Source organism: Canis lupus, chromosome 12 (genome assembly GCF_003254725.2).
Source record: "Canis lupus dingo isolate Sandy chromosome 12, ASM325472v2, whole genome shotgun sequence".
Classification (NCBI taxonomy): Eukaryota; Metazoa; Chordata; class Mammalia; order Carnivora; family Canidae; genus Canis; species Canis lupus.
The window spans coordinates 40,096,616-40,121,079 of NC_064254.1; the positions used below are offsets into that span (position 1 = coordinate 40,096,616).

Here is a 24,464-nt window from a genome sequence, read left to right on the forward strand (position 1 = left end):
TCTTTCTTGGAGGTGCTTTAAATAAGTCATTGGTGTTTTAGATTTGATACAGTTTTTCAGAAATAATCTATTATGTCAAGTTTTGAGGGAGAGAGTGTTAATATTCCATTTGTTGCTTCTGTTGTATAGATGATGAATCACTCCCTCATATACTTTGCGATTTCCTTTATCGTTAACAAACCTGTGGTTAGGGACTGTTTGTTTCTACCTCTGATGAATTCCTACATACAAGGGTAGTGTAAATTTGGGCTTTAAATTCTTGCACAGTGTGGGCTTAGGGAGATTTCTCTCCTGACACTGGAGCACCAGAGAAATATTTTTCCTCATGGAGGGAATGATACTAGTGTTTTCATTGAGGGTGAAGTCTTTCAACAGTCCTGGTGGGATCTCAGTTCCAATTTTCTTCTTCACATGGCTTTTTCTGTCTCTTGCCTATAAACAGTGTTATATTTGTGCCTCTAGAATCAAACATTAAAGCTTTTTTTTTTTTTTTGATTGAAGATTTTATTTAGGTAGTCATGAGATGCACCCATTAAAGCTTTTATCTAGCTCTTCTTTTCTGTGGAAAAGTATAGGAATATAAAAATACCTGGAAGTACTAGATAAATTGTAACATTTTCTAAAATACATTGCTTGATTCACAAGAAACAAAGGGAAATCCAGAGGTTCCAAAACCAAAGAGAATTGAAAACCAGAGTACTATATAGTATTAGCTCAATTCTTCTATGAGTTTTCTGGAGCATAGTGCTCAAATTAGCCCAGTTTATCACATTGCTGGACTTAAAAACTTATCTTTTACATTCAAGATTTCACATTTCTTGATTTTTAAATGAAAAAAAAAAAGGCACTTTATGATATATATCTATTGACGAAATTGCTCTATTTTCATCATTGCAAATTACAACACATACATAAAAAACAGATAGTGAATTCAGAGGATATCATATCTGGGTCATGATCTCTTATAGTTCATTTTTATTTTCATATGATACCATGGTTATCTAAACTGCACAACCTTTAATAACTGAATAAAGGAATAAAAAAAGTCACTTTAAGCAATATTTAGATTGCTAAGAGTAAATGCAAAAATAAATACTCAAATCCGGTTTACTCAATCTTCCTACCATGAATTCCATAAATATAATAATGCTACTTTGCAATCGTATATACTGCTATAGTTTAAAAACTATTTTACTGTATTCTCATTCCATCCATAACCCTGTAGGGAAGGTTCGGTAGGTATTATTCTTGTTTCCTAAGTAACTGCCATAATAAATTCTTAGAGTTAGTGTGGGGAAGAAAATTATAAAAAAAAATTTTAGATGAAAAAACTAAATGACTTGCTCAAAGTTATACAACTGGTGAAAGGGATAGCTGGAGCTATAACCCAATTCTTTGCGGAGTCTTAGTTTGGGGTTCTTTTTATTTATTTTTTATTTTTAAAGATTTTATTTATTCATTCATCAGAGAGAGAGACAGAGAGAGAGAGGCAGAGACACAAGCAGAGGGAGAAACAGGCTCCATGCTGGGAACCCGACATGGGACTCTATCCCGGGTCTCCAGGATCACATCCTGGGCTGAAGGCAGCACTAAACCGCTGAGCCACCAGGGCTGCTCAATATCAGTTTGGGGTTCTTTTTAAATACCACACTACTTGAGTTAGATGCTCCATATAACTAAATAGAGGCAAACATGTATTTAATAATGAAGAAATAAACAATAATCATTATAACAACTTAAATGGCTAATTATCATGTGTGAGATATATAGCAAACTGACAAGCAAAGAAAATATTTCCAAAAATACATACTGGATATTCAAGGAGATCTACTGGCTGGCGGAAAGGCTCAGAATCTTCACATTGAAATATGAGATTTAACAATTCTTGACACTGTTTCTTCCATGCTTGAATATCATAAGATTGAGCTCGATTACGTAATCTTCTTCTAGGTTGATGGTCCTAAAATGAAATTTTCAAATATATTAATAAAATAACATTTATAGGTAAAATTTTATTTTTAATGCAATCTCATATAATTAGGTAATAAACAGGAATTCAAATCATAGCAAATATCATTTACCTAGTTCTGAAAACCATATTGTGATGAAAACTGATTTGGAAGTTAATACTTGCTCTGTCTTAAAAATACTAAGACTTAAAAAAATGCTTTTAATACTTTTTAACTCATACAAAGTACTTTTGCTAAAACAGTATCTTACCTTTCTTTTTCGGGTAGAAGTTCCTGGCACATCAGCATCTTTCTCTTCTTCCTTTGAGGTAAGAATTTATCAGAGTCATTAAACATTCTAAATTTCATTATGCTCTTTATTAAAGAGTCTATCACAGCTGTTTATATACCAGTTATTACCTTTACACTTTGAAAAACCCATGATGTATATGCTGGAACATTTTACTGACTCAGTAGAAAGTCCCCCACAATGTTTTTAATAACTATAACAAGAAAATTCTGGACCACTTTCTTTAAACTATAGCATTAGCCAAAAACAGTTTTCATAACAGCATTTATCTGAAAACTACTATATGCAAATTTTTATGTATAGAAAAAAAACCAATGTAGTCTGAATGATGAAATAGGAAACATGAAATACCTCAGAGTCAGACAAAACTTTCTTCTTCATTGAATTGTACAGTGGAATTAAGTTGTAACAAGTCTGATCCCTAAATAACAAAGAAATGTCAGTATACAAGATTAGAGTCATGAGATTTTTTTCCCCCTTTAAATGTTACCAAAACCGGATTTTAAGATAAAGCTTGAAGCTGAAGGTTTTCTTCATTGGTTGACTCCCAAAACTTTATATCCACCCATCTGCCCCCTGCCCCCTACTCTAGAAGAAGCTTCCAATTTGGACTATTTCATTGCATGAAACCCAATTCTCACCTCCCAGTCTTTGCTCATGTCACTGGTGTGTGGGGGACACCTTCTTTCATTCCTTAGTATACAAGGGAAAGCTAATATAGGTCTTGTCTTCTAATCCCTTCTTCCTTTCACTTTTAAATGTTTAGTTATTCCCTAAAATTTTGTCTGTTAGTCATTTTCCCTTGTCACTATAGCTTTTACCCTGATAATCTTATATATCTGTAGTTTATCCCTGTAAATGAATTCTAAATTCCTATAATTTGTTGGAGTCTTCTGAGATTCCTACCATCATCTAAAATTTCACCTGTCCAAATCTAATTTTCATTCCCCAGACCCTCTTCCTCTCCTATTTTTAACAGCATTTTTATTCTCATAGTAATGCATGCTTTTCCACTCTTCCTTTCCTTGCCTCATTATAAACCAATTACTGGCCAAATTCTGAGATTCTATCTTCAAAATCTCTTGGCCTCTGCCTCTTTTCCATTTCCATAAATTAAACTCTCATCACCTCTTAGTTGGTTAGCTGTAGCAATCAATCTATTTATGGTTTTGTCTCTTCTCTATCAATTAAGATTAGAAATGCATTCAAGGCCTTCCATGATCTGGCTCAAACTTGTGTTTATAGCATTGTATCCCTATTACTTCTGCTCAGGTACTCTCTACTTCACCTGATTTAAACTGCTTAATTCCCTTAAGAACACTTTAATTTCCTACCTCATGCCACTCCTTATCCCTAGAATGGCTTTCTTTTCATCTAACTTCTCCTAAATATATCAATATCTACCGTGTCCATAACATCCTAACACACTTCTCCTCTGTACCTAAAACCACATTGTCATAAGCCAGAAGTAATTCTCATCTAAACTTTCATATAGACTCTCTTGTTAAACTTGAAGTAACTAGAATATAAGGAAAAAATTATCTATGAAATTATATTAAGAGGGTAAATATGCATTTCTTTCTACCTCAAGTATGTCTCACATCACCTCATTATGTATTCTATTGCTTGAAATTTGATGAAATAACTCCGTTAAGAAAACAGAATAATCAAAATTTCAAGATCTACCTAACATCTGAAAATTACTGTCAGCTAAAAATGTATAAACAAATTTAAGAAATGCCAGGGATTTATTTTTAGATATATATAATATAAATGCTTTAAATATTAACTTATTCTTATAAGGTATTTCAAAATAACATTTGAAAGAAATACAATTTTATAGACTAGTTATTTCACTAAAGCATGTATTTATGTATCATGGGATACTATTAATGCCTATCTTTTTGGAAAAAGAAACATATATACATATAATACAAAATTATACACTATAAACTTTATAGTTAAAATATTATAAGCCACTATAACTAAGTTATATGAACAATCTATCTTCCAAGGATAACTAATTCTTAATTACCAATTTTATGAGGGAGAAGCAGCTCAAGTATAGTAGAAATAGCCCCCCCAAACCATTTGGAAGGTTTCTTTGGAGAATCAGGGGGAGGGTAGGAAATAATATTCACTGTACTCCTTTTCTTTGGTATTTTCTTATATTGAAACTACCTATATTCCTTAACAAAAAAACCCTCTAATACTACAAAAAGGGGCCCTATGATTATTCTGAGTAATGAGAATGAAGCTGGAGGTGTTTTTTAAAAAGCTTCAATAATCCCTTCATGTGAAAATGAAAGCTGATAGCAGCTGAGTATTTAAATTTAAATTATAAAATATATTCTTTCCTCTTTACCGGAAAAAATTAACCAATATATATAACCTTAATATGAACTCAAGAGTAGCATTTTATATAAAACAGGAGTCATTCCTCTGGTTTTCGTTTAGAAAGTTCAATTCATTCTATGGCTATATAAAATTCCTAAGATGAAAAATAAAAGTGCTGCTCCCTTAAATAGCTGTAGTATATTGTCAGGGGCAATATAATGTTAAGATGAAAAATTCTTAGATGGAAGACACTCACTCACTGCAAAAATTAAACATGTAAACCTCCAAAACAGCTTCCTTAACTGTTAATTCGATAGTGGTATCTCCTACCTGTATGATTATTATTCGGCTTAGAAGAATTGTTTTAGGTAAAACATAACAGGTAAAACCCTTAATATTATTGTCCAAAGTTGGATTTAAAGAAGGATCCATTTTTAAAATATTAACTGCAGAATACAAGTGTAACACAACTTTTGTGATTTCCTAATTAATATTAACCAATGAACTAAATTATATGCTTTCTATATTGAATGGAACTAGTTTACAGCACAGCATGTGACATTACATATATAAATAATTGCATTTTACATCTTAAAATAATGAGATACAGTATTACAATAATTAAAATACAATAAAATACAATACAATAAATAAGTATGGAAAAAACTCACTTTATAAAATGTAGAAGAAGATCAGTCACAAACTTAGCAGATTTCACAATAGGGCTTCCAGGCTCATTAAACGTCCGTGTATTATGCTCTATGTATCGAACTTCCCACATTAGGGAAGAAACCCGCCTTAAACAAACAAAACATTTAGTCTTAACCTCATTATATTTAGAAATATTTGTGCACAATTTAAAACCAGGCATTCTTTCGACTGTAGTCTTATCCAATCACAAAACTCACAACTTAAAATTTAAGAAAATATAGAACCTCATTTGTGTTAGAAGAAATAGAAGAGTAGCAACATTGTGTATTTGCATAGAAAATGACAAACTAGATTAGACACACTAGATTATTAACAGTGCCATCTTTATGAAAGTAAAGACAAACTTCTGGAGTGACTTCTAGAGTATCATTCACTATGTGGTCCCACTTTAAATAACAAGGAAGAAAATACTCAGAAAATATTACTGATATTGATGTGTAAAAAGAAATACAACAATTGTAATTTAAAAAATATATACAATTATGGATATGGAAGTATACAGAAAGTTCTATGATTTCAAATAGCATCACAAGTTTTATTTATTCTAATAATAGAATCAACAAGCATCGTCAGGGCACTCCATAGAAAACTGTGTAAAATAAGGTTTTAGATTAAAGTCAAGCAGGGTAAATTGATAGTAGCAGTATAACAAGAGACTGAACCCAAAGTATCAGAGAGGAAAATCACAAACGGCAAGAAATCTGAAGCCAATGAGTAAAGGAAAAACAAAAAAGCTTCAAATAGTGAAAAAGCATATGAAGACCTCGTTTCATTAAATAAGAACATAATTTGAGTCTTTATTATCAACTTCAAAAATAAGCAGTTTCTAATTTATGTAAGGATTGTGTTCTCAGGTTTTTTCTTAAATTGGCTACTAAGCTAAGCAAATCCAAAAAAGCCTGTTTAAGCTGTAAAGTACCCTGAAATATCATACATCTTAACAGTTAACCATGCTGAACAGTTATTTCTATGAGAAAGTACATTTACAACAATAGTGGGAGATGTCAGAAGCTTATCTTGGTAGCTGCAGTCCAACAATTACTGTGTATTAACAACTTTCTCATTACTTTCCCCTACCTTGTTGCATCTCTGAGGCACTAAGTCCAATTCCTATGGCTTAGCAATTTAGGGGTCTGGGGAAAAGGAAGGATGCAGCTAATTTTCCATTTTCTTTTAAATTTCTAACGTGGTTCTATTGAAATAAATGTAAAGAAGTATACTATGAAGGTAAGATGGCTGGGAGGCACAGAACATAGTGATTTTCTCATCTCTATGCTTTTGACAAATATCAATAAAGCAAGAGCAGAAACACCTAACCAAGATCAAAAAAATCTTTAGAACCTGAAATATAACATTTTAGTTTCCTTTATTCCAGTGGCTCTTGGTGATTCTGGGTGAGTAATTTTACCTCGTATTTGGCGACGTTTAAAGACATCTGTCTTTTTTACAATAGGAGCTGCTATTGGCACCTCATGGCTAGAGGCAAGGACAGCCCCTCACAATGAAGAGTTTTCCAGCCTCAAATATCAGTAATGCTTTTGTTGAGAACCACTGCTTCAGTAAGTTACGGAATAATAAATGGTGTTTTCCGTGCGAGATACACAAAGTATCAAATTAGAATTATAACTTAAGTAATTAAAACACCAAAGGCACTCTTTATATTAAAAAATACAAAATATGAATAAAAATTTCCCTAAGTTAAAATGAATGATATAATGTAAAGAACTGCATTAATACAAAACTAGCTACAAAAATAAATTTTTTAATGCATTTAAATTAAAATGTTGTGAGGTGCCTACGTGGCTCAGTTGGTTAAGTGTCCAACTTCTAGGTTTCAGCTTAGGTCATGATCTCAGGGTTGTGAGACAGAGCCCTGGAGTTGGGCTCCCCACTAGGTTTGGAATCTGCCTCAGATTCTCTCTATCCCTCTCTACCACTTGCACCTTTGCTGTCTAATAAATAGATAAATACATAAATAAGTGTTAGTCTTCTAAGCAAAAGTCATAAAACCTGGGAAGTATGATTTCATTACATGAAAAGTACAGACTTAAATTCACTTTTCTGTAAAGACATTCCAGGCAATAAAACTACAATGCCTGCCCAAGATTAGAACTGAATGTTTACTAAAATTGTTAACTAGAAGAAGATGCAAATTAATTAAAATTAGGTCTTTTCTAACTCTGTATTTCAAGCTAAACAACTATGAAAAATATCCTGAATTTTTCTAATTTCAAGTACTTATAAGTTAAATATAAGCAAAATAAGGAAAAATATACAACTTTTTAATATTATTCTATGAAAAAAATTCATGAACAAATATTTCAATGTGATGTGTAGGAGAAAATGAGATACTCTGGCTTGCCTTATAAATTACATATAAAGACAGTGAGCACCAACTTGTATTAGTAACAAGAAAAAACTCTGAATAGTGTTTCAAGCCTACAGGCCAGCAGCATCAGCATCCAGGGAACTTGTTAGTTCCCTCAAATCCTACAAAAATTACTGTACCAGAGAATGTATTAAAAAAAAGAAATCCTCAGGTGATTTATACACACATTAAAGTTCAAGAAATGTTCAAGGATCATTTATTTCTCTTTTGGTAGTGGCTATAGCAAATGGGTTCTAACCTGTAAAACCTGTTTTCCAGCCTTTGTTTAATTGTACTTAAATCCGTAGGATATGCCACTACAGTGCAATACATGGGATAGGCTTGTAGATCCACAGGGGCCACAAATGCTGATGCAATATCTAGAATAAAAAAATAGTTTATGTTTATTTTTTGTTTAAAATACTTCAGATAATTCTGCTTAAGACCAATTCTGATCCACATAACCATTAGATTGCCATGGTCTTTTCACAGAAAATACAATTTAGCTAGTTTACTGCTTCCAATGTGTACATTTACACCGCAAAATTCTTGGGATGTTTGTTATTCAGATTCCTTAGAAGAAGAGAAATGACAGATAATATATAAATCTGACCTACTAAGTAACATACATTTCTACACTTAAAACCTGGCCATTCCTGAATCTAGGTTTTTGACATTCTGTCAGCAACACTATAACACATTCCATTCAAATGTAACCTGTCTTTCTCAAAAGTTACAATCTTATTTTACTTAACAGCTTAATTCTTTGAAGTATCAGGCAAGTACTCAGAAGAAGAAAAAGATCCAGAAGTCTTTGACTCAATGTCACTGACCAAATGGCACACAGTAAAATGGTAAAAATCTAAAACCTGGCAAAGATCACTCTCCATTTTTTGCTCATTCACAAACAGTATTTAAGATTCTATTTATGATACTATTTAAAGTGTTGCCATGTCAAAGACTTCAGATGAAATATCATCCAATATGTGTCTCCAGTGTCTTTACCACTTCTTATTCATGATAATTTTTCCCTCTTTGACGATTGATTCCTTACTGTAGAGGGTTGCTAAAAACCACCACACTAGACAGTTGTTTTGGAAGCCCATGATTCAGACAGCCAAAAGTTTTGTGGTCATTGTTTTTTTTCTTTCTTTTTTTTTTTTTTAAATGAGACAAAGCTGTTCAGTATTCTCTTCCCTCCCAAGTATTCCCTTGTATAAACATTCATAAAGTTAAGAGGAGAACTGATACAGCTATCCATATAATTGTAATTCAGCTTTTAACCCTCCCCTCCCAATTCACATCATGTCAGCTTATATATATGTTGAGGGATTTCAAAATAGGTTCCGGAGGATCCAGATTTTTCACAGGTACCCCTGGCATTTCTGGGAGCCCTCACTCTAAAATTCAACTAGAGCAACCCCATCTTTAACTGTTCTAGATACCCAAGTCCTAAGTAAGATCTCATTTAAAAAAAAAAAAAATTCCACTTAAAAATGTTTGAAAACTATGGACATGATATTATGGAAATTTTTTTTTTATTTGAATAACATTTCTCCTTTAGTTTGCTTTCTGCCAGCTTCTTCTGTATTCCTGTGTTATTATTTACCTAGTGTCATCAACTGATTTATTCCTGCAACAATTCTTTCACATTCTTCATCCCTGGGATTGGAACCCCATTCTCCATCAAGAGGTTTATAGATCAATGATCTGCATTCAACATCAGTTAAAGGAACACTAGTACCCAGTTCTTCAGGAAATACAGCTGAAATACACAGAAAAGCAGATTTAGTGAATATACGCGATTTTTGCTAATATTTAGGTTATCTCTAGAAAGTATAGTTGATGTTGTCAGAAAAACTAAAGTGTGATTTTGTAAAGATTTGGTTAAGTATGTTCTGTATTTTCATTAAAGAAAAGTATGTTTCAAGGGTCAGTAACATTTTCTAAAACACTAATTTTATTAATAATTCTCTAGATGAGCATATAATTACTTCTACAAAATTATACCTGACAACGTGCTCTACTATCAGTTTCAGATATGGGACAAAGTATTTCTATAAATGATGCAAATTAAAAGTTTTCTAAATCATTTCATAATATAATCTCCATATTTATTTTAATAAAACATACACAAGGTGAAACTGAACTAAAGTGGTGTTTTTCACAAATACTTTGATCAAAGCCTTATTTTGAACAAAGAGAATTATGAACACTAACAGATGATTCATATGCTTGTTGCTTTTAAATTATGATGGTATGCTTTCTGCATAAACTAGGGGGTGGTGGTGACATAAAACCTACAAATCTGCCAACCAACTTTTCCTCTGAACTAGACTTCATAAGAAATATTGGAAAAATATGCTCCTATTTGTATACAAAATTCCTCACACAATGTAATAAAACCCCACTGATGCACACATGTATGTATCCAGACAGAACAAAAACAACAAAAATCACCCCCTTCACAAATGTATATATTTAGGTAGGAAACAAACAGTATATTAATGTCACTAATTCATTTCAAGAAATACCCCATGCATTACAACACTGACTAGCTTCATTTCTCTCATATATAGTAGTCCCATGTGACTACAACCTCAAACTTACAAAAAGAGAAAAATCAAAAGATAATCCATGTAGCATCATTACAAGTTATTTAAAGACTTTATTTATTCATGAGAGGCACAGGCAGAGGGAGAAGCAGGCTCCATGCAGGGAGCCTGACGTGGGACTAGATCCCAGGTCTTCAGGATCACACCCTGAAGGCGGCACTAAACCGCTGAGCCACCCAGGCTGCCCTCATTACAAGTTATTTAAGATATTTTATAGTTTCAAACAGTTCTAATTTAGCAGTGAGATGAAAAATATGTTATTGGTATTAAATTTTCAAAGTGGTAACTTCTAGAAAGAACTAATCTTAGATAATATCAGCATGTCTTTTTTCTCATTTCTAAGGTTTACCTGATTCGGTTTAACTCTTCCAAGTTATCTTTTGACTTTTTAGAATATAAAAACTAGTGAGCAACTCCATTATTAATGATTATTTCTATTATGTCACAAGATCTATTTCCTTTTTGTTTATTAAAGGCTATATTCTTACCTGACAGGAAAAGGGATATATTATAGAAAACCAAAAAACAAAAAATAATGTAAAAAATAATTTGTTGAAGTCCTTATATTCCCATCCTTCATAAATAATCATTATTAATATTCTGGAATATATATCCTTTTATTTCTTCATGAATATGCCAATGTGCATGCTGTATTTTTTTTATAAAATAGAAACAAAAATGGGCACTGGATAAGAAGGAAAATGCAATCTGCAGTTTTCAGCCACACTGGCCTTTTCTCAGTTCCATGAAGATGTCTACTTACTGCCTAAGGCTAACTCCTAAGTCCTAAGCAATATATCAGGCCATATGCAAGAAGACAGTTATTATTATTAGTAAACTATCCACTCACGGAGACTATTACATGTGTCAGGCTCTAAAATAAGCACTATAAGCACATGATGCCATTTAATTCTCACAGAAGCCCTGTAAAGTATTAGCTGACAGAATTTCAAAGATTGAAGTCCTAAAAATCTGAAGCTTTGAGTGATTTAAGGAACTTGCCAAGATGACATAGGTAGAAGATGGCAGTGATAGGGTATGAACCTATGTAACACTCAAAAGCCTCAACTCTTTAATATTATGCTTTACTCTTAAAGTGTTCTGAAGTTACAAAAAAATCTGCTTCCAAGTGTTGTTCAACTTCTAGGAGCAAACAACTATTAGCAAAACATTTTCATATATTGCTATAGTTAACTAATTTTGATCTTTCCTGATAGACTATAAATTCCAAGTGGGACAAAGATTATGTTTATCTTGTTTATTACTGCTATGCTCCTACCTACAATCCAGTCCGTAACAGGTATGCAATATGTAACACTGAATATTTTCTATAGGATATTCATAACCCTATGCAGTAGCAAGTCAGCAAATCACATTCTTTATTTAAGAAATTAATTTTGTAACACAAAAAGCCTAATATACACTTACCATTGTTAGGAATAAGCTCCATATCCCAAGGACTCATCTTTTCTGTATCTCCATTGTCCCAGCTTAAAGGAAGAAAAATCCCTATGTTAAAAAAATCTAAATATTGTGTTTTAAGTTTATAAAATCACATTTTAAAAATAAGTGCAAGTGTTTAAAAGAAGTATCTGTCACATTATTAACAGATAAGGAAAACATTAAAAGTAATTCAAGCTGGGGGTGTCTGGGTGGTTCAGTCAGTTAAGAGTCCAACTCTTCATTTCAGCTCAGGTCATGATCTCAGAGTCTTGAGATTGAGCACCATTTTGGGCTCCTCACTGGGCCTGGAATCTGCTTAAGATTCTCTCTCTCTCTTTCTCCCCCATCCCTCCTCTTTCCTCCCTTAAAAAAAAAGGCAACTCAAGCTGAACTAAAATACAACAAACACTCCCTTACCAAACGTTATAGCACTGAAACAAACTATCAGGGTACTCAGGCTGAAGAGGTTCCTGGCTTTCAATTGTTCCAAACCACCAAGCATCATCTATGACTGATCTGAAACGGTCACCTAGACAAGAATAAAAGCCATCTCATTACTCTGAAATGTACTGCTACTGCTGTTACTCCTTTCTTCCAAAACATACCTTTAAGATACTTAAATTACCTGTATAATTTCAAAAATCACATAAAAGTGACCTACACACTCTAAAATAAATAAATAAAATCAGCAACATTGAGGGAAAAAGTTATTTAATAAACACACCAGTGTGACTTACCAGTTTCCAGTACCATTTCGTACATTTGATTAGGGTCAGGAGAAATTCACTCTTATGTTAAGCATTTTTACCAATCTGGAATTTTAAGTTCATCATTAGGATTATGCCCAAAGTCTTCATTCAAAAAAGAAATAGTTTAGATAATTTCTGCCCAACAAGTATTTATAGTCTGTCTTTAATTTCTTGCTTTCTTTAGGCAAGTCACTCCAACAATCAAGACTCTAGCCTAGAAACAATAAAAACAAAACACCCAACCTGCCTTCCTTCATGTCAATCATCTTGAAGGTGTAATATTTATACATTCACTTTCTCTTTTCTGTAAAAACAAGTAAAAAGGAAAAAACTAATCTTTGTAAAATAGACAACACTCCTGTTCCTTTCCTTACACAATTACATTCAGCTATTATCATGTCACTAAAACTGCTTTCCCTAAAGACCCTAATTAACTAACCATCTTCTCAGCTTCCCTCGTGTCATATGAATACTGTGTATCACTCTCTTCCTTTCTGCCACTTTTTCCTCTTCCTTAGCTTTCAGAGTAGAGAGTGATTTTTCTCCTGGTAAGCATAGTTAGAGTCTGGAAGACCTAAGTTCAAATAACTCATCTGTGTGACTTTGAACAAATCAGTTATTTTAGAACTCATCTGAGTTTCATTTTCAAACCATAAAGAGAAAAGTATTTGTTTATATTCTAATTTTTTACCAAAAAAGATGTAAAAGTTTAGAGGGATATATAGCATAAAATGAATTTAAAAATTAAAAAAAAAATTTAATGACAAAAAGGTACGTTGGAGTCAGGAATAAGATAATAGAACCCAACTGCATGTTGTTGAGTTCTATTTAACTCTGAATGATATGCATTAGGCCCCAAATTTAGATTCAAGCATTCTAACAGCCAATGTTAAGAAGGAAACATGATCTATTACCAGGTAGTCTCTAACCGCTCTTCAGATACATATTAGTGACACTGAGCTTAGTGAGAAGCTACCATAAAATTAATAAACAGCATTCTTGAAACTACCACAACTTTAAACATAATGATGAGTTTCAAAGAGCTATTTTTTATGATCCTATATACACTAATGACATTATGCTAAAGAAGAAGAACTGGGTAATGTATGCCTAACCACAAACAATACTATAGAAAGATTAACAATGAAATCCAGCAGGGAACAGAGTACACCATCCAGAGTAAGCTTTAAACATTTCTAAACATTTTAAATGGCTATCAGTAGGTAGATGTAGATTTCCTCAGAAATAAAAGACTAAGTACTATTAACTTGAGAAGAAATTATTAATCTATAAATTTAGGGAGAAAAAAGCAGCTATGATACAGATGAGAAAATTCCAACATACATCCATTTGAAATATCTCTTCAATATGTCTAATGCTTGCCATATTTCTTTACTTAGCTCATTTCTGGAATATTCTTGGACTCTGACTATTAATATTTATTCTGCAATTTATGTCAGCAGATGTCCTTAAAAAATAAAATTTTCAGTAACAAATGCAAATAATTTAAAAAGTGTACCAAAGGCTTATAATCAAAACCAAGAAAAACATCTTTAACTTGTGTAACTACTTCTTGAATTTACTTAGATTTCTGAATAATAATTAGTCAGATATTTCTTCACTCACCAATTTCAGACATTAAATATCGATCTCTCCATATAATTTTATGTAATTATATGTATTTTTAAAATCTGTATGGTTTTTATCATGACTATTTATTGTTTGCTACGGAGCCAAACAGTACACAGTTGCTTTCTTCTATAATTTTGTATGATTGCTTCATTTTTTGTGTGTGGTTTGTTTTCTTTGAATGTACAATTAAGTCTAACAGCTTAAACTATAAAACATTCTTCAATATACTCTCCAATGAAGTCAAACATTAGATAATTCATCAGTTCCATTTTCTTTCTTTCCTGAAGACTTTGCTCTTCTGAACTGGTCATCTAGACTTGCTATGCAGATGCTATCCTGAGACTTCTATTGACTATTATTCAGAATTCATTTTGGCTCTTTCCTGTTCTGGATTTCCTGTTTCCTAGAGGGATCCATGTCTTTCCCTTCCATGGTTTGTTCCCTTATTTGACAGAAACATCTTTCAAAGCTTCCAGAAATATGGTGTAATGGAATTTATATGGAATGTAAATTCTTTTTGGTAACTCCCATGTCTCTAACTTTGATAACTTGCATTTCTCTAAATTTTCTTTTCAGAGCACACACGTAAATTTCTAAGTTTACCAAGACCAAACAAGACAAATCACCATGCCAATGCCTTCCAATGGCATTGCAGGAGAGATGGACTGGCATATCAACTGATGTGCTTTTTCAAACCAAATATGCCATATATGTACCACATCCCACTCCAAGATGACAAAGAGTGGCCCTGTTTGAAAATTTAAAAAAAAAAAAATACTCTAATGAATTGCACATCCATGTGAACATAAATTAATGCATCCTAAATGCTTGGAAATTTTAATATTTTTAAAGTTTCTTTGAGTCTTGATTACAAGTTTAAAGACTGTAACAGATTAGGTCAGTAAGAGAAAAATGCCAGTTTAGCTTTGGTACCAGTCCAAATTATTAAACATTTTGAATTGGAAGATATCTTTTGCTTCAAGTTTGAATTGTTATATTTTTAAATGAAAATTTAATTCAACACATGAAACAGCTAAAGAAATAGGTATAAACAATCTTTTAGGATTTGAAATGCAGGGCATCAGCATTCCTAATCCTGGTGTTGTTCAAGAGTCAGCTGTATTTTAAATACCTGTATTTAACAGACACTGTATCTTCTTACTTTGCTAATAACATTCCCACAAATGGCAAGAAGATTTCTCTGATTATCTTTTTTCCAAATCACTAAAAATAATAAATCACTTATAATTAATTACAATTATAATTATTAATTTATTAGATTAAGAAAAATAACAAACACGTATGCCTTCTAAATAAATGACCTACCTATGTTCCACCGCCTGTATTTTGCATCATCAAATTGTTGTCTCAAAACGAGGAAATCTATAACATCAGGCATATCGTGGTATCTAATTACAAATAGAAACAAACTGATTAGGTCACATACCTAAAAATATCTAAAAGAAGTTCAAATTTATCTGAATCTTGAAAAACAATCTATAATAAGAAACCACCGCCTCTTTTAATAGTCCTTACTTCATGGTAAATGATCCGCCAGTCAGTTTACCAGTATCAGGATCTAGAAAAGCAAGTTTAAGGCAGCAAAGGGTAGGCAATCCCACTTCATACTTTATGCCAACTATTTTCATCAATTCTTGTTCCTGAGAAAGATACAGAAAATATGAAACCATCTTCACAAAACAAACTGATAAACATAATAACATTTTTTCATTTCAATGATCTAGATAGTGATTACTCTGTGCATGCAAAAATTTACTGACCTATATACTGAAGAATTTATACCTTTATAGTTAACAAATCTTATCTATAGGTAATATGTAATATCTATATATATTATAACTTTAAAAAAAAAAAGAGAAGACTTTATTAAAATAAAAGTTTTCCAATATAGTTCCAAAGACCTCTACATAGTTTTCAACCCCGGCTGATATACTTCTTTACAAATATGAAGTTTACCTTAGATATCAATACTAATAAGTTTTACTATACTGACACTTCGTACCCAACTTATAAAATATCAGAGTACATAAATTCAATCTTTTGTTTCTTTGAAAATTGCTTTTACTCTCCAGGACAGCCTCAATTAAAAAAGGTACTTTCATGAGACAGTTTCTTACAGTGAAAAGAGGAACATTCAATACAATTTTCTACATAACCTAAAACTGCACTTTTTAAGTAATAAACACCATACCCGTAGTTCCATTTTATGCCATGGCTGTTTTTTGGGATTGATACTATAAATCTTATTTTTCCGGGCCATTTCAACATAAGCTTCATGTCCTTGCCGAAAGTAGTAAACCTAAAAAGTCAAGTCACAATTTTAAAACTTGAATGTTTCCTTTAATCCAAGATGCAAGATATCAGCTAAAACTGCAAAGAGAGAATTTAATATCCTTTCAAAAGAAATTCTTATATTTTAATATTTTTTCCTTTTCTTCAAATTGTCCAAATGTCATGTAATCAACAAAGTGTTCTAAATAACATTACTTTGGTTATACACCAAGAGATAAAATAAGCAGTTTTTTGGTTTTGTTTCACTGTTTTATTTTTGGATTCAGAATAAGTTGACCAATGCTGTATAACAAAAGTTGTAACTTGGAGTCACGATCAGCTTATCATTCATGTATTTTGGTAGCAAGTGGTTTGTACATATGCAGTAAACTCCGAAATGAAAAATTATTTTTATATATCTTTTATCCTTACAAAGAGAGCAAAGCATGTATTTATCCTCATTTTATGGAGTTCACATTTAAGTGACACCTGATTATTATTCTATAGAACTGGTACTTGACGTAGTAGTCTGACACTATGTATTCTTACCACTATAAAAAAATAGGAGCTTTTTTTAAAAAAAAAAAATACTATTAAAATTTTTACAAATGCTATTAAGTTCTTGGTAATATTCTGGGATATCCATTAGTCTACATACTTATATTCTATTTATTAATATCACTATTACTCGAGTTGTTTGAAATTTCATAGGAATAATGCTGAATAATGAGACCTTGTCTAAGCATCAACAATTAAAAACACAACTTAAACATTTTGAAAGAAAATTATTCAATAAGGATTTACACATTTAGTCATCTTGAAATATAAATTTGACTAGATTAAATATAATTTAATCAAGCATCTTTTTGATGCTCAAGGATCTGTCATGCTCTATCAATGTACTAAATTACAAAAATGTTGAAATGTTCTGTCTCTACAAGTCTTAAGTAGGGGCCCTAAAAGAATTTTTTCCAGCTGTTCTTTAGTTACTCTTGCAAAAAAACTGTTTTTGTTTTCTTTTTTTTACTGTCAACTGTCACTTGCTACTTTCTACTACTAATTAGTATGGTTTGCTAAAGAAGCTCATATTATACTTAATTTATTACTGCCAATCTACTGGATACCAGAGGACTCTGTTTCTTAACACTTACGTATAAAATAATATATGAATGCTGGACTACGAATTTTGATCTAAGGTCTTACATTTCCATTTCAAATTCATAAGCACATAGTCCAAAATGATGACCGATCACATTTTCTTAAAAATGAAATATTTCTGACTCCAATACATTTTTAAAAAGATCTAATAAATTATAAACATTGTATTTAAATGATAACTTATGAAATAAAACTAAATAAAGTGCTGAATTGCATTCTTCCCTTAACATGTCATATATTTAAGCCGCCTTATGCTATGAAAAATCTATTTTTAGAAAGAAAAAGAAAATTGGCAATAGAAGCCTTATTAAAAAAATACTAGTTTTTAAAATGCCAATAAGATTTCTATCTTCTTCCGATATATAGTTTTGCTATTGCAATATTTAAAGTGGCAAGTGGCCTCAAAAAAAGATTAGAGCTTTCCTCCTAATTATACTTTTTCCATACATAGCTATAAACATATAAAATGAGATATTTTATGAAACTGCTGTTTTTTACAGTTTCAAGAGCTATTTTAAAAAGCTTAAATATACTTCAAAGAAACAAAGATTGTTTTTAAAAGTACCTCATCACCCATCTGTGGCACAAATGGACATCTTCGGGGAATAGTATCTGTAATCCATGTTGATGGTAACCATTCTTCTAATGTCAAACCATTTTCTGTTAGTTCTCCTACAGCCAATCTCTAGGATTTTAGAACATTATAAAGTAATATTATCACAAAAGTATTCATCTCTCAATCTGTCCTTTAAAACACCTATAGAGACGCCTGGGTGGTGGATTCAGTTAAGCATCTGACTCTTGGTTTTGGCTCAGGATGTGAGCTCAGGATCATGAGCTCCATGTCAGGCTCCATGCTCAGCATGGAGTCCACGTAAGACTCTCTCCTGCCCCTCTCTGCTGTGCTTTCTCTCTCTCACAAATAAATAAATCTTCAATAAAATAAAGTAACTATAAAGGTAGTTAAATAAAGGGTGAAGGAGATTATTGAACAAAAGTATATATTAAGTGTTTTAAAAACCCTTATTCTGGGAAGATGGCAGCAAGTGGCATCATAGTCATTCAATCTTCCCAAATCACCACATAAAAAAAGAACAAGATAAACCAAACTTTACAGACAACATTCAGAACAAGACTAGGTAAACAAGATATCCTCCTAAATCCCAAAATATAAACTCTGTGTAATCTCTCTCTCAAAATCCTATCAGTTTTATCAATATTTCATGTAATAAACCAAGCCATTATTCAAGTTCTTTTTTTTTAAATCATAGTCATGCCTTGTCAGAAAGAACTAAGTTATTTTCATAAGGGCTGAGTAGTGGATAATACAGAAGGCTGTTTCAGTGAGGTGGGCATTATACTTATACAAAGCCCAGGAATATTTTCTCCCCTTTCTCACACCTGGTTCACAATATATGAATTATGTATGTGTATGTGTGTGTGTGTGTATATATATATATATACACACACACACACATACACATATAAAAACAAAGGTTTCTGGTTAAACAAATGGATGAATAAAGTTCCCAAGTACCAATATGGGGAAAATTACAGAAAAAAAAAAAAAAAATCCAGGTTTGGGAAGGAAAGTAAAAAACATAAGTTTTATACATATTTACCTCTCTCTCTCTCTCTCTCTCTATATATATATATATCTATATATAGATATATATGTATCTCAATAGTGAGAGGTATGCACTAGCAGGTATATATTCCTGCTAAACACAACTTGTTTCTCATTCAAACATATCAGGAGCACTCTCTTTGAAGATTAAGGGAGAGGTAAATGGCTTGGTATTTGCTTTATGTGAGACAGGTACACTGGAGAATTTTAGTCAAAAGAATGACAGAATCTGACTTTTAAAAGGATCACTCTGGATGCCTCAGAGCAGGGATTTGCAGATTATGGCCCATGGTTCAAGTCCCACTGCTTCATTACTTTTATAAGTCAAATTTCATTGGAACACAGCCATATCCATTCATTTATATATTGTGTATGGCTGCTCTCAAGCTACAACAGCGGAGTAGTGGGCCCCAGAAAAAGTTTCTTGCTCCATACTTTGAGAACCTAGGGATAAAAGGGTGGAAGCAGGATGACAGATAGAAGGCTTACTGCAGTAATACAACCTAAGAGTTTATAGTGGCTCACATTACTGTGATAGCAGAAGTGGCAAACAAAACAAAACAAAAACAAAAAACACCCAAATCCCAAAAAAATCCTCAGGTGCTGAATATAGCTAGAAGATAGAGACACAAAAAGCCCCTTATGTACTGGATGTAGAATATGCGGGAAAAAGAGAAATTAAGGAGAACACTACAGTTTTGATGTAAACAGCTAAAAGAGTTGTCAATGTGAGAAGAGAAGGGCTGGAGAAGACCAGAGGGGAAAACATAGAATATAAATTTTGTATTATGTTACTTTGATAAGTCAGAGGATATCTGAAAAGTTAATTTATCCATACTGAACACACATTATTACATGATAGAGTTAGAGCCATAGATTTCCAGTTTCTTACATTAAGGTTTTGAGTTAAAGTATATTTGAAAAAGGTTTCCTTCAACTTAAAAAAAAGAAGGTAGGAAAGTCTGAAAATTGTTAATTCCAGCCTCAGTATGGGCTGTTAATTTCAGCAAATATTTCTCCTCACAGGGAGAAAATACCTTGACTGAAATAGCTAACAACTCAAATGGAATCAAGTTAACTATGAAACAGGAATGATCATATTTCTAACTCTAAGACTACGGTACAGCACGGCCATTTCAGAATGATACTAGTCCCCAGTAATTCTTGGGAAATCTAGAATTTTGGGTTAAAGTAAATTTCTATCACTTAGTACTTAGATAAAATGCATTGAATATTCCTCAAAACTTCAGCCTCATATTTTGGAACTTTTTAAAATTTTGGAGATACAAGAAATTGATTCATTTCTATTCATGGAAAGTCTTCTAGGTCTACCTCACATTTTGCTCATTCTGGAAGCCTTACCTGAAACTCTAAGAAAATGTCCTTATTTGATCTCTGAATTCCCATCTTTAAAATTAATCTAGTAATTAAACATATTAGATAATGTGATATTTCACTCACTGTTTTGAAAAAAAAAAAAAAAACTATTCTTATACTTCTTTTTATCCATTGAATTGGTTTATAAACGTTAGCATCCAAAAAAATTTATTGGCCTGGTTTCTAGAGTTCCTAACAGTATAATGAACATATATCAGATATTGAGATTACTGCATCTCTGGAGATTTTTTTTTTTTTTTTTTTTTTTAAGAAAGAGTGTGAGTTAGCAGGCAGGGAGAGGCAGAGGGAGAGGAAATATCTTAAACAGGGTCCATGCCTGCCCCACTGCAGACCTGGACGTGAGGCTCAATCTCCCCACCCTGAGATCACAACCTTCCCAAAATCAAGAGTCAGACACTTAACCAGACTGAGTCACCCAAATGACCCTGGAGAATTCAATTTTTTAGTAAGCATTTTTTGTATTTGCCTTACTGCTTGTGCTTAATTAATTTGAATATAATTAGTCATATGGAAAATATCTTCATCTTTTCATATATGCAGTAAATATTAATTAACAGGATCTCTCAGTTACTTTCTATGCATAAGAAGAGAAATACTGTGTTTGTTTGGGGTAACAAGACAACTAAGGAATAAGAAAAATTCTATCTACTATTAGATTCATTGGTGGACTAATACCAAACTGTAGATACTAAAACCAAATAAAAGGAAATAGTCTATAATATCCTTACACTTTATGATCTTTAAAGTTTGTCCCTCATAAATTTAGTGGTATACAGATCCTACTGTAGTCTTCTAACAAAATGGTGAAATTAAAATATGCCAAATAGTAACAGTGGATCCAAATGTGGCATTGCATGAAGAAGTGCAAGGTGTTAGCTTGTATGCAATTATCAAATCGAGGAATTAGGTGAAGTAAACTGCACTCTTGGGACAAAGTTATGTTCTCACAGGGACTTAAAATACTGTAAACCTTAAAAGTTCATCAAAACTGTCTTGAGCTAATGGAAAAAAAAAGGTTTGTTAGCCAGATATAGGGCTAAGTCAGTTTTCTTAACCAATCTATGTACCATAAAAAATAATGGGTTAACCTACTTTTATCATCACTGACAACACAGAAAAATGTTGGCATATGTGTGATATTCTCTTTGGTAAATCTTTCCGAAACAAAAGCAAAGGAGATAAAAGAATAGTAGCTGTGGAGTCCAAATTAAAGTAATTCATAATTATAAGCTGAAACAAATAAGTGCTCAAGTGAAACAGATAAAATAAACACTTAAAACAGATGTATTCTTAAATTTTTCAAAGCTCTCTGGAGATAAAGACCTTCTTAGATTCCCTAGTATTTAATTCTACATTTGACAACTTATGTTTAATTCTAAAAATGAGAGATTAAAAAAAAATCTTCCTTATGTTTATTTAACCAAATATACTTTCCATTTATAGTCTCTTGGGGAATAGAAAAACATCTCTTATATTTCACTTACTTCAGAGCAAAAGTGTAATAGCTCTTATTTTTTAAAAGAATCTCATTTCCATAAAAGCTGACAGATCTTATTTTCGTAACATTTATTTCTTACGTTCTCTGATCTGTCTCAAATTATCCACAGACTAAAGATGAAGTAATCAAACCAATACTACTATTGACCTAAGGACCATCTAATTATGGCTCACATGCTCTGTAAATTAATGAAAGCTTGTTAACAACAATAGTGTCCTCCTTTAGATTCATACTTATATTTTGGTCAACTATGACAAGTTCTGCCATTTTTATTCCAGGTGATGTGCACTCTCTAAGCTTTTTGGTTATTTTCAGCAAAAGTAATTAATAAGGATGGTTAAAAAGTAAAGGGCAGAAGATGAATAAACTGGATGTTTTATAACATTGTTTTTTTAAATACACAAATGAATAAATCCTACCAGATCACAAAAAAAAAACACCTGCTCATATTATAAGATTAAATGCTCAATATTTATGTATTTATGTATGTATATACTTATATTTTTATGTAATCTCTAAACCCAATGTGGGGCTTGAATTACAACCCCTAGATCAAGATTCACATGCCCTACTGACTGAGCCAGCCAGGTGCCCTAAATGCTCAATATTTAGGATATGGTAATTCTATAAGTAAATATTCTCACATGCTAAACATTTAAAGCTTGAGTAAATTAGATGTTTTGTTATAGTATATTTTATTACTGTGTAACTTCTGAGTTTTTTTCACTACTACTTGCTGGTATACCTCAACAACGTTTATATTCATCAACAGCACTTCTAAAATGAGTGCTTTTGTTCTCATAGAACACAACTGATTTTTTTTTTTTTTTTTTTAAAAACACCTTTTGTTTTCTTTCTTTGGGCTTCTTTTTCTTTGGTGATATTTGTCCATCTTTTTCTTCATTTACTTTTTTCCTTTCCTTTTTAATCTGTTTTTGCTTCTGTTTTTCAGATTCTTCTTCTTCATCTGAACTGCTTTCTGCTTTCTTGGTTTTATGCTTAGGAATTTTCTTTGGTGGTTGCAGATTAATTCCTGCATCTGCTGTCCAGTCAGAATAATCACTAGAGTAGTCACTAGAAGGCAAAAATGCATTTAAAAAATATACACACAAGGTAAGACTTTGTTTTATAAAAACGTAAAGAAAGACCACAATAAAGAATGATAGAATACATATTAAATTAACTAAAAATACTAACTAAATTAACTAAAAATATTTCCCTTTCAACTCCTCATCTTCTAAACAGTTTCTTAAATTATGTAGGCTTAACTTACTTAAATATCTGAAAAAAGTTTTCTAAGATAAATAAGCCTATAGCTTTAATTGAAACAATGAACTTAAGTGTTTTCTAAGATTTTATTTTTTTAAAATATTTTATTTATTTATTCATGAGAAACAGAGAGAGAAGCAGAGACATAGGCAGAGGGAGAAGCAGGCTCCAGGCAGGGAGCTCGCTGTGGGACTTGATCTCTGGACTTGGGATCACGACCCGAGCCAAAGGCAGACACTCAACTGCTGAGCCACCCAGGCATCCCATCTTCTAAGATTTTAATATTAATATTAATTTCTGAGTGCTGCATATGTTCAAAATATTTTAAGGGCAAACGAAAATAAGGAGCAGAGGGTCACCTTCTTCAATTCTAGCATCAGTACAAAGATAGTCTGAGATACTACAAGACATATCAATATTGAGAAAGAGGCATAGGGATTACTTTTCTGAGAGGAGGTGGGAGCTCCTGACCAGAGGAACTCCAATGGTACAGCACTGCTGCCATAACCAGAGCTGGATATTAAATGGGGACTGTCAGAAGTGTTTCAGCCCAGTAGGAAGGCTGCTTGCAAATTTTACTCAGTATCTACATATACGTTAGGTACATCCTATGCTTCAAAGAATGCCATGATTCTTAAAAAAAAAAAAAAAACAGGCTTCATTATATATCACTACCATGTCTACATTTCAGTTTACCTTCAAAAAGATCTAAGTTTAAAAAAAAAAAAAGATCTAAGTTTTATTGAATTGACATTGTTGCAAAATAAAGAACCCAGTTATGTTACCTTCTGTTCTAATTTTAGTACATGAGAATATTACTTGATTTTGTACAATTTTAAGATAAAAATAGAAATGCCTTGAAAAAATCTAAGTTATACTATGTTAAAATCAATAATTAGTTCTCCTATACTTAGTGATATATGGCCTTATTCCTCTTTAAAGATTAACACTGAAAGGACAGATTATTCTGGAGTTTTATTATACTACTATTATGTCTTATCCCTGTCTTGAATGTCCGTGGTAGGTAACTACGAATACTCCCTAAGAATAATCATCACAGGTAAAAATCAAATAATTAAGGTGCTGTCCAGTGTGATTTCATGACTTC

The 24,464-nt window shown here is 32.1% G+C and overlaps 1 protein-coding gene and 1 long non-coding RNA gene across 7 annotated transcripts in view; one reads left to right on the top strand and one right to left on the bottom strand.

The window, feature by feature from the left end:
* The window catches only part of LOC118350437 (uncharacterized), a 39,081-nt gene extending 29,687 nt beyond the window's left edge, over window positions 1-9,394 (top strand). Inside the window, exons 1-3 of one of the 2 annotated variants that reach the window (XR_004804228.2) lie at window positions 2,236-2,278; window positions 6,761-6,866; window positions 9,255-9,394. This is a non-coding gene — a long non-coding RNA (uncharacterized LOC118350437). Of the gene's footprint in view, window positions 1-2,235; window positions 2,279-6,760; window positions 6,867-9,254 lie in introns of those variants that run through there. The other variant, XR_004804229.2, reaches the window with a different exon arrangement.
* LOC112658599 (pleckstrin homology domain interacting protein) overlaps window positions 1-24,464 on the bottom strand; it is a 131,716-nt gene that overhangs the window by 17,382 nt on the left and 89,870 nt on the right. For all 5 annotated transcript variants that reach the window (XM_049092268.1, XM_025444822.3, XM_025444821.3 and 2 more), the window contains 13 exons: window positions 22,930-23,161; window positions 18,130-18,249; window positions 16,327-16,434; window positions 15,651-15,775; window positions 15,441-15,523; window positions 12,151-12,262; window positions 11,719-11,780; window positions 9,285-9,440; window positions 7,935-8,055; window positions 5,268-5,393; window positions 2,611-2,680; window positions 2,221-2,271; window positions 1,811-1,960 (listed from right to left, as the gene is read on the bottom strand). In XM_049092268.1, the coding sequence (XP_048948225.1) occupies window positions 1,811-1,960; window positions 2,221-2,271; window positions 2,611-2,680; window positions 5,268-5,393; window positions 7,935-8,055; window positions 9,285-9,440; window positions 11,719-11,780; window positions 12,151-12,262; window positions 15,441-15,523; window positions 15,651-15,775; window positions 16,327-16,434; window positions 18,130-18,249; window positions 22,930-23,161 (1,516 nt within the window). The remainder of the gene's footprint in view (window positions 1-1,810; window positions 1,961-2,220; window positions 2,272-2,610; window positions 2,681-5,267; window positions 5,394-7,934; window positions 8,056-9,284; window positions 9,441-11,718; window positions 11,781-12,150; window positions 12,263-15,440; window positions 15,524-15,650; window positions 15,776-16,326; window positions 16,435-18,129; window positions 18,250-22,929; window positions 23,162-24,464) is intronic.